General features: G+C 45.1%; 1 protein-coding gene across 1 annotated transcript in view; it reads left to right on the forward strand.

Annotated features, from left to right (window-relative positions):
• LOC115129135 (melatonin receptor type 1A-A-like) overlaps positions 1–10062 on the forward strand; it is a 31086-nt gene extending 21024 nt beyond the window's left edge. Inside the window, exon 2 of the mRNA XM_065018468.1 lies at positions 8659–10062. Coding sequence (XP_064874540.1) covers positions 8659–9521 — 863 coding nt within the window. The 3' untranslated portion in view covers positions 9522–10062. The remainder of the gene's footprint in view (positions 1–8658) is intronic.
• The last annotated feature ends 405 nt before the right edge of the window (positions 10063–10467 follow it).

Raw genomic sequence — 10467 nt, forward strand, 5'->3', positions numbered from 1 at the left:
GAGCAGAGAAGTGTGAGTAGAGCAGAACAGAGCAGTGCAGAGTAGTGTAGAGTATAGCAGGGTAGTGTAGAGCAGAGTAGTGGAGAGCAGAGTAGAGTAGAGCAGAGCAGAGCAGAGCAGTGTAGAGTAAAGTACAGCAGAGTAGAGTAGTGTAGAGCAGAGCATAGTAGTGTAGAGCAGAGCAGTGTAGAGTAAAGTACAGCAGAGTAGAGTAGTGTAGAGCAGAGCATAGTAGTGTAGAGCAGAGCAGTGTAGAGTAAAGAACAGCAGAGTAGAGTAGTGTAGAGCAGAGCGTAGTAGTGTAGAGCAGAGCAGAGTACTGTAGAGTAGAGTAGTGTAGAGCAGAGTAGAGTAGAGCAGAGTACAGCAGAGCAGAGTAGTATAGAGTACAGCAGAGCCGATTAGTGTAGAGCCGATTAGTGTAGAGCAGAGTAGTGTAGAGCAGAGTAGTGTGAGTAGAGCAGATTAGTGTAGAGCAGAGTAGTGTAGAGCAGAATAGTGTAGAGCAGAGTAGTGTAGAGCAGAACAGAGTAGTGCAGAGTAGTGTAGAGTATAGCAGGGTAGTGTAGAGCAGAGTAGAGTAGAGCAGTGTAGGGTAAAGTACAGCAGAGTAGAGTAGTGTAGAGCAGAGCATAGTAGTGTAGAGCAGAGCGTAGTAGTGTAGAGCAGAGCATAGTAGTGTAGAGTACAGTAGTGTGAGTAGAGCAGAGTAGTGTAGAGCAGAATAGAGCAGAGCAGAGTGGAGTAGAGTAGAGTACAGCAGAGTAGTGTAGAGTAGAGTAGAGTAGAGCAGAGTACAGCAGAGCAGAGTAGTATAGAGTACAGCAGAGCCGATTAGTGTAGAGCAGAGTAGTGTAGAGCAGAGTAGTGTGAGTAGAGCAGATTAGTGTAGAGCAGAGTAGTGTAGAGCAGAATAGTGTAGAGCAGAGTAGTGTAGAGCAGAGTAGTGTAGAGCAGAACAGAGTAGTGCAGAGTAGTGTAGAGTATAGCAGGGTAGTGTAGAGCAGAGTAGTGTAGAGCAGAGTAGAGTAGAGCAGAGCAGAGCAGTGTAGGGTAAAGTACAGCAGAGTAGAGTAGTGTAGAGCAGAGCATAGTAGTGTATAGCAGAGCGTAGTAGTGTAGAGCAGAGCATAGTAGTGTAGAGTACAGTAGTGTGAGTAGAGCAGAGTAGTGTAGAGCAGAATAGAGCAGAGCAGAGTGGAGTAGAGTAGAGTACAGCAGAGCAGAGTAGTGTAGAGTACAGCAGAGTAGAGCAGAGTAGAGCATAGAGTAGTGTAGAGCATAGTAGTGTAGAGTACAGTAGTGTGAGTAGAGCAGAGTAGTGTAGAGCAGAATAGAGCAGAGCAGAGTGGAGTAGAGTAGAGTACAGCAGAGCAGAGTAGTGTAGAGTACAGCAGAGCAGAGTAGAGCATAGAGTAGTGTAGAGCAGAGTAGTGTAGAGCAGAGCATTGTAGAGTAAAGTACAGCAGAGTAGTGTAGAGCAGAGCAGAGTAGTGTAGAGCAGAGTAGAGTAGAGCAGAGCAGTGTAGAGTAATGTACAGCAGAGCAGAGTAGTGTAGAGTAGAGCAGAGCATAGTAGTATAGAGCAGAGCAGAGTAGTGAAGAGCAGAGCAGTGTAGAGCAGAGTAGTGTAGAGTAGAGCTGTTCTCTACTGCTTTCTTCTCTCCCAGTCTCTCTTAGTGGGTCTGATGTGAATTGGGTGCCTGGGGCAGTCATATCAACTGAAGCTCACTGCTCAGTCAAGGGGAACTCTGTTACACATTACACGTCTACAGTTTATGTTAAATAGAGTGGGACTCCAGCACCACGCCACCTCTATTACAGTGGAGGACCTAGAATCCTTGTTTCCATTCCACACTCACATGGCCTGTTGAGCTCTCTGTCAAACTGTTGCATCTTATTCCGTATGATTATTATAGATTATCATTTTTGTCCCACTACTATTGATTTATTATTATTGTTCCTGTTTTTTTATGCAAATTTACCAAAAAACGTTTAATGACTTTAATCTATGAACTATCTTGTCTCCGCAGTACAAGAAGAACAAGGAAGTAGTTAAGTACAGTATATGTGATGCATCTGTTAGGGATACAATGCATTATGATTAGTCTGGCTAGCCTGCAGTGTCCTGGAGCCAAAACTGTTGAGGCTAACATGCTGACCAGACTGCTCGCGCGCGTGTCCACGTGCGTCATTGTGCGCATGTTGATTTTGTCCACCCACACCAGATGTGATCAGGACACGCATGTTGATTTTGTCCACCCACACCAGATGTGATCAGGACACGCATGTTGATTTTGTCCACCCACACCAGATGTGATCAGGACACGCATGTTGATATTGTCCACCCACACCAGATGTGATCAGGACACGCATGTTGATATTGTCCACCCACACCAGATGTGATCAGGACACGCATGTTGATTTTGTCCACCCACACCAGATGTGATCAGGACACGCATGTTGATATTGTCCACCCACACCAGATGTGATCAGGACACGCATGTTGATTTTGTCCACCCACACCAGATGTGATCAGGACACGCATGTTGATATTGTCCACCCACACCAGATGTGATCAGGACACGCATGTTGATTTTGTCCACCCACACCAGATGTGATCAGGACACGCATGTTGATTTTGTCCACCCACACCAGATGTGATCAGGACACGCATGTTGATTTTGTCCACCCACACCAGATGTGATCAGTACACGCATGTTGATTTTGTCCACCCACACCAGATGTGATCAGGACACGCATGTTGATTTTGTCCACCCACACCAGATGTGATCAGGACACGCATGTTGATTTTGTCCACCCACACCAGATGTGATCAGGACACGCATGTTGATATTGTCCACCCACACCAGATGTGATCAGGACACGCATGTTGAAATATCAAAACGAACTCTGAACCAATTGTATTAATTTGCAGACAGGTCGAAAAGCATTAAACATTTATAACAGTCATTTTTTGCAAATTCATTCCAAATAAAAAACAGAAATACCTCATTTCCATAAGTATTCAGAGCCTTTGCTATGACACTCGAAATTGAGCTCAGGTGCATCCTGTTCCCATTGATCATCCTTGAGATGTTTCTACAACTTGGAGTCCACCTGTGGTAAATTCAATTGATTGGACATGATTTGGAAAGGCACACACCTGTCTATATAAGGTCCCACAGTTCACAGTGCAGGTCAGAGCAAAAACCATGAGGTTGAAGGTAGAGCTCCGAGATAGGGTTGTGTTGAGGCACAGATCTGGGGAAGGGTACCAAAAACTTCTGCAGCATTGAAGGACCCCAAGAACACAGTGGCCTTCTTCATTCTTAAATGGAGGACGTTTGGAACCACCAAGACTCTTCCTAGAGCTGGCTGCCTGGCCAAACTGATCAATCAGGGAGAGAAGGGCCTTGGTCAGGGAGGTGACCAGGAACCCGATGGTCACTCTGACAAAGCTCCAGAGTTACTTTGTGGTGATAGGAGAACCTTCCAGAAGGACAACCATCTCTGAAGCACTCCACCAATTAGGCCATTATGGTAGAGTGGCCAGACAGAAGACACTCCTCAGTAAAAGGAACATGACAGCCAGCTTGGAGTTAGCCAAAAGGCACCTAAAGATTCTCTGGTCTGATGAAACCAATATTTAACTTTTTGGCCTGGATGCCAAGTGGTAGGTCTGGAGGAAACCTGGCACCATCCCTAAGGTGAAGCATGGTGGTGTCAGCATCATGCTGTGGGGATGTGTTTCAGCAGCCAGAACTGGGAGACTAGTCAGGATCGAGGGAAAGATGAACAGAGCAAAGTACTGTTTTTTAATGAAAATCTGCTCCAGAGCTCTTAGGACCTCAGACTGGGGTGTTGGAAGGTTCACCTTCCATAAGGACAACAAACTTAAACACAGCCAAGACAATGCAGGAGCGGCTTTGGAACAAGTCTCTGAATGTCTTTGAGTGGCCAAAGCCTGGACTTGAACCCGATCGAACATTTCTGGAGAGACCTGAAAATAGCTGTGCAGCGACATGCCCCATCCAGCCTGGCAGAGCTTAGAGGATCTGCAGAGAAGAATGGGAGAAACCCACCAAATGCAGGTGTGTCAAGCTTGTAGCGTCATACCCAAGAAGACTTGAGGCTGTAATCCCTGCCAAAGGTGCTTCAACAAAGTACTGAGTAAAGGGTCTGAATACTTATGTAAATGTAACATTTCTGTTTTCTTTTTTTATGACTGTTTTTATGACTGTGCAAAAATGTATGAAAAACTGTTTTTGCTTTGTTATTATGGGTGTTAATTTCTTGCAATTCCATCAATTTTGCCATTGGATTTTGTACTGTGTATATAAATACTGTTTCCAACATTTCTTCATTTCTTGTTGTTTTTATTTCTGTATATTTTTGTTATGTTTGTTTATCCCCTTAAAGCTCGATTTAAATGTAAAGGCAATGATCCCACGTTCGCGGAGACTCTGCTATCACAGTAACCACTGCATATGTCGACTTCATCAGAAATTACCATGACATTTTAATGCAGATCTTAAGCCATACTTCCGCGGTACAGATTGAACCCAGCCCTTAAAGCCTCTCTTTCACTCACTTTCACTGCAGCGTCAAAAAGAGGTTGTCAAATGAGGAAAACTGATCATTAAATCCAAGTTATATAATTTATCATGAAGATGTAAAACATTTAAGGATTCTTTCCAAAGTAATGTATCATAAAGATATCAAATATTGAATGATTATTTCCAAACAAAACAATCCCTCATGAATTTTAGGGAAAAGACATCTAGATTGTCTCCATAGGAGGTTCGAAGACATCATATTCTGTATCATGCCACTTGTTTTATCATGTTGTAGAAATCTTTTGTTATTTACTGTATCTGTAGCAAAGCAACTGCAGAGTTATAGCATGGTATCTGTTTTCGGCCTGTTGATGTTTGAGAGTATTAGTCTTCTTCATCATGGTAGAGCATGAAACAGAGGTGACCAGTAGTTCAAATGATGAGTGTGTATATATATATTTGTATGTGGACACACTTTCAAATGAGTGGATTCGGCTATTTCAGCCACACCCGTTGCTGACAGGTGTAAAAACAAATTGAGCACACAACCATGCAATATCCATAGACTAACATTGGCAGTAGAATGGCCTTACTGAAGAGCTCAGTGACTTTCAACGTGGCCCTGTCATAGGATGCAACCTTTCCAACCTTTCCAAGGTCAGTTCGGGGGTTGATGTTGGGAAGGTTGATGGGTGGTTGATGAGGGGGCTGAGGTGGGGGGATTGATGTGGGGGGTTGATGTTGGGGGTTTTATGTGGGGGTGTTGATATGGAGTGGTTGATGTAGCAGAGTTGATGTGTGAGGGTGAGGTGGGGAGTTGATGTGGGGGTTGATGTGGGGCTTGATGTTGGGGGAGTTGATGTGGGGCTTGATGTTGGGGGAGCTGATGTGGGGCTTGATGTGGTGGGGGTTGATGTGGGGCTTGATGTTGGGGGAGTTGATGTGGGGCTTGATGTGGGGGGTTGATGTGGGGCTTGATGTGGGGGGAGTTGATGTGGGGCTTGATGTGGGGGTTGATGTGGGGCTTGATGTTGGGGGAGTTGATGTGGGGCTTGATGTTGGGGGAGTTTATGTGGAGGGGTTGATGAGGGGGTTATGTGGGGGGCTTGATATGGAGTGGTTGATGTAGCAGTGTTGATGTGGGGGGTGATTTGGGAGGGTTGATGTGGGGAGTTGATGTGGGGGGGTTGATGTGGAGTGGTAGATGTAGCAGGGGTTGGTTTGGGGGTTGATGTGGAGTGGTAGATGTAGCAGGGCTGATGTGGGGGGTTGATGTATTGGTTAATGTGGAGGTTGATGTGGTGGGGGGGTTGATGAGGGGGCTGAGGTAGGGGGTTGATGGGGAGTGGTAGATGTAGCAGGGGTGATGTGGGGGGGCGGTTGATGAGGGGCTGATGGGGAGTGGTAGATGTAGCAGGGTTGATGTGGGAGGATAATGTGGGGGTTGATGTTGGGGGTTTGATATGAAGTGGTTGATGTGGGGGAGTTGATGTGGAGTGGTAGATGTAGCAGGGTTGATGTGGGGGGCTTGATGAGGGAGTTTTATGTGGGGGGTGATATGGAGTGGTTGATGTAGGGGAGTTGATGTGGAGTGGTAGATGTAGCAGGGTTGATGTGGGGGGGTTGATATGGTGGTTGGTGTGGAGGTTGATGTGGGGGGTTGATGTGGGGGGTTGATAAGGGGGTTGAGGTGTGGGGGTGATGTGGAGAAGGTTGATGTGGGGATTGTTGTGGAGGGGCTTGATGTGGGGGTTGATGTGGAGAGGGTTGATGTGGGGGTGATGTGGGGATTGTTGTGGAGGGGCTTGATTTGGGGGTTGATGTGGAGAGGGTTGATGTGGGAGGGTTTATTTGGGGGTTGATGTGGTGGGGTTGATTTGGAGAGGTTGATGTGGGGGTGGATGTGGGGTGGTTGATTTGGGGAATTGATGTGGGGGCTGATGTTGGGGTGTTCATGGGGGATGGATGTTTGACGGGGATTTGGGGGTTGATGTGGGCGTTGATGTAGATGGGTTGATAGGGGTTGATGTTGGGGTTGATGTGGAGGGGTTGATGTGGGGGTTGATGTTTAGTGGTTGATGTGGGGGTTGATATGTGGAGCTTTGATGTCAATGTGGGGGTTGATGTCTGGGGTTGATATGTGAGTTGATGTGGGGGTTTATTTGGGGTTTGATGTGGCTGTTGATTGGGGAAATTAATATGGGGCTTGATATGTGGAGCTTTGGTGTTGATGTGGGGGTTTGATGTTGGGGGTTGTTTGGGGGTTGATGTGGGGGTCTTGCTGTGGGGTTTGATGGGGGGGTTGAAGTGGGAGGTCTGATGTGGGATGGTTGATGCACGTGTTGATGTGGGTGTTGATGTAGGTGGGTGAATGTGCAAGGCCTGTCCAACATGCCATGCCTTCATTTGTCATCTTACAGGAATGATATACACATGAGGAGAAAGCTGAAGTACCTATTCTCCCTATCCATTGATGTAATTATATCCCCCAACTGATTCCCAGATCGTCCACTAGATGGCAAAAGGTGATCAAATGACATTTCTTACCACTAGAAACCAGTGGAGTGTGCTTTGGGTTGTGAGTCAATGTGCCAAAATGGCTGAACGAATTTTCAAGCCTGACATATTACATTTATTTTAGAGATCAGGGCTTTCAAGTGATGGAGTAAAAAAAAAAGCAAAAACAACAGACAGGTGAGGAAACTTCAAACTCCTTTTCCCATTTACTTTTCCAGTTGTAAATGATGAGCTAGCTCAGTGGTGCCTATGGAGGATGCCTGCAAGGTAATGTAGATGGAGAAGGAAATGCATTGCTTTACAATGACCATCAGGGTGGACCCTTTCCAACTTGACCTACATTGCACATTCTATGAATATAACCATAGCGCATGATTTATTGATTTATGGCCTTTATGGGGGGCGGTGGTGGGGAAGATTCTTATGACATTGTCAGACATTTGAGTTCGATTTCCAAAAATATGTCATATTCTTATATCATATGTTGTAGGTCGGAGATGTAGTTAGTCCTACTTGAACAAATTAACATTGTTGTTTTTGAAACCACAATGAATAAGTGGAGTTGTTCAAAGAAGAGACATTCCTGTAAGCTGGTCACCACAGGCTGGTCAGGCTGGTCACCACAGACTGGTCATAACAGTTCTCAACACTATGAAGACTAGCTAGTACAGTAGCTATATTAAGGCGAGTAATTCTGCAACAGAGCCAATAGCCTGAGCCAAGACTAGCCAGGGGTACTAAACTCTTACCCTACTAGGTCCGGAGCCTGCTGGTTTTCTGTTCTACCTGATCATTATTGCACCCACCTGGTGTCCCAGGTCTAAATCACTTCCTGATTGGAAGGGAACAATTAAAAAAGGCAGTGGAATTGGCTTCGAGGTCCAGAGTTGAGTTTAAGGGGCCTAGGGCATACCTCACATTTTGGGACCTTTTATAAATGTATTCCCCACAGTGCGTCATGGTTCCAAACCATTGCTAACAGAGAGGCACACTGTTACCCAGGATTAGCATTAATGAGGCTAGACATAGCAAAACAAGTTCCAGTCCAGGTCACCAGTGGACAGGTCATAATATGGTGGTGTCCAAAATGGTGCCCTATTCCCTATATAGTGCACTACTTTTGACAAGGGCCAATAAAGAATAGGGTACAGGAAATATGGTGCCATTTATGACATAGCCTAAGACATTTATTTGATCATAATAGCTCAAATGACGTGTGTGTGTGTGTGTGTGTGTGTGTGTGTGTGTGTGTGTGTGTGGAGGGGGGCAAGCAGGAGATAAACTTTTCCCAGAGATTCAGCACCATGTGTGGTTAAATCCCCTCTAAAAGAGAGAGAGCAGTAAAGGTCATTCCATTTCAGTCAACCTGTTACCATTGGGGAGTATAGATTGGGGAATATGATCCATTGATTCGTTTTTTATGTCATTTCAAATCCCTTCAAATCCTAAATGAAAGCGTTGGGAATCAACATGTATCAAAACAGTACTGGTTTCGAGGGGTATAAGATGCTGATCCTTTCAGATAAGGATATTAGGCAGATTGAAAAAAAATAAATAAACAGAGCGTTCCTTTGTTTTCCAGGCAACGTATTTGTGGTGAGCCTGGCTGTAGCAGACCTGGTGGTAGCCTTCTACCCATACCCTCTGGTCCTCTCCTCCATCTTCAACAACGGCTGGAACCTGGGCTTCATTCACTGTCAGGTCAGCGGCTTCCTTATGGGACTCAGCGTCATCGGCTCCATCTTCAACATCACCGGCATCGCCATCAACCGCTACTGCTACATCTGTCACAGTCTTAAATACCACAAGCTGTACAGTGACAAGAACTCCCTGTGTTATGTCCTGCTCATCTGGCTGTTGACTGTGGTGGCCCTGGTGCCCAACTTCTTTGTGGGCTCGCTGCAGTACGATCCCAGGGTGTATTCGTGTACGTTCGTCCAGTCGGCCAATTCAGCGTACACCATCGCCGTGGTCTTCTTCCACTTCATCCTGCCCATCATGATCGTCACCTACTGCTACCTGAGGATCTGGATCCTGGTCATCCAGGTGAGGCGGAGGGTGAAGCCCGAGTTCAGGCCGAGGCTCACGCCGCATGACGTGAGGAACTTTGTCACCATGTTTGTGGTGTTCGTCCTGTTTGCTGTGTGCTGGGCACCGCTGAACTTCATCGGACTGGCAGTGGCCGTCAACCCCGCCGCAGTAATACCCATGATTCCAGAGTGGCTGTTCGTGTTCAGCTACTTCATGGCCTACTTCAACAGCTGCCTTAATGCCATCGTCTATGGACTGCTCAACCAGAACTTCCGGAGGGAGTACAAACGGATAGTTGTCTCGCTTTGCACTGTGACGTTGTTGTTCCCTGACAGTTCCAACGACGCTGCGGAGAGAGTCAAGCCATCCCCTTTAATAAACAACAACAATCAAGTGAAAGTAGACTGCGTGTGAGAGGTCATGAAGGGAGCACTGTGAGCAAAGACATACTAAAGACACATCTCTACTGCTTCCAGACTGCAGGCTTATTAATGATGTATAATGTACTGAACTGAAGCCAATGACTCTAACAGCGTGTATGCAGTTTTTAAACAGATTCTACTCAGTCAAGGTGCATTACAGTAGCTGTATGTTCCCTTCTGTCTAATTGTTTACAATAATGAACTATAGATGTATGTATTTATTTTATATTGACAATGGATAGTATGGCATCATTTCACAGAGTAGAGCTGAAAGGGTTTCTTACGTTATGCAATCTTTACCAGTCTACAGTACTTTATGTGTATCTGTATGAGAAATAACATAGTAAAGATTGTTACTTCTGACTATAACATCCAAGTTGTATTACATACCGTAGGTTGCTGATGTAAAGGAAATTCAGAAGCTTGAAAAGCAATATGTTTGTTGTGAAGTGTTTCATCTGGGAAATGTGACACAAACGTGGGAACATGCACATTCCACAGATGGGCTGGGCTCTAGTCATGGCTATATGAAGAAAAACTCCAAATAAACCATTTAATAAGAACAATCCTTTAAATAGTGTTAACACATTGTTCACAACAAAAGTGCTTACTTGTTTCATTTTAGAGTAGTGAAATGTGACTAGTATGTACTGAAATAAACAAGGAAGTCAATAATATAGTCAGGGCCAGAGGGAATATAAACTGTTAAAACTGACAACAACTGGCAATCTCCTTACTGTAATTGTCATATACGTCTATCTGAGGTGATGTGCTGTAGATCTGTGTGTAAAAGACATTTAAAGTCCAAATCATATATTTTATACTACACTATCTATACATGTATAATAGCACTGTACAGTATGTTTCAGTCTACATCTATATACTGTGCTATTTTTAAAACAGTATGTATTTAGTCTCAAAATCTGATGACAAAGAAT

This window comes from Oncorhynchus nerka, linkage group LG5 (assembly GCF_034236695.1).
Source record: "Oncorhynchus nerka isolate Pitt River linkage group LG5, Oner_Uvic_2.0, whole genome shotgun sequence".
Taxonomy (NCBI): Eukaryota; Metazoa; Chordata; class Actinopteri; order Salmoniformes; family Salmonidae; genus Oncorhynchus; species Oncorhynchus nerka.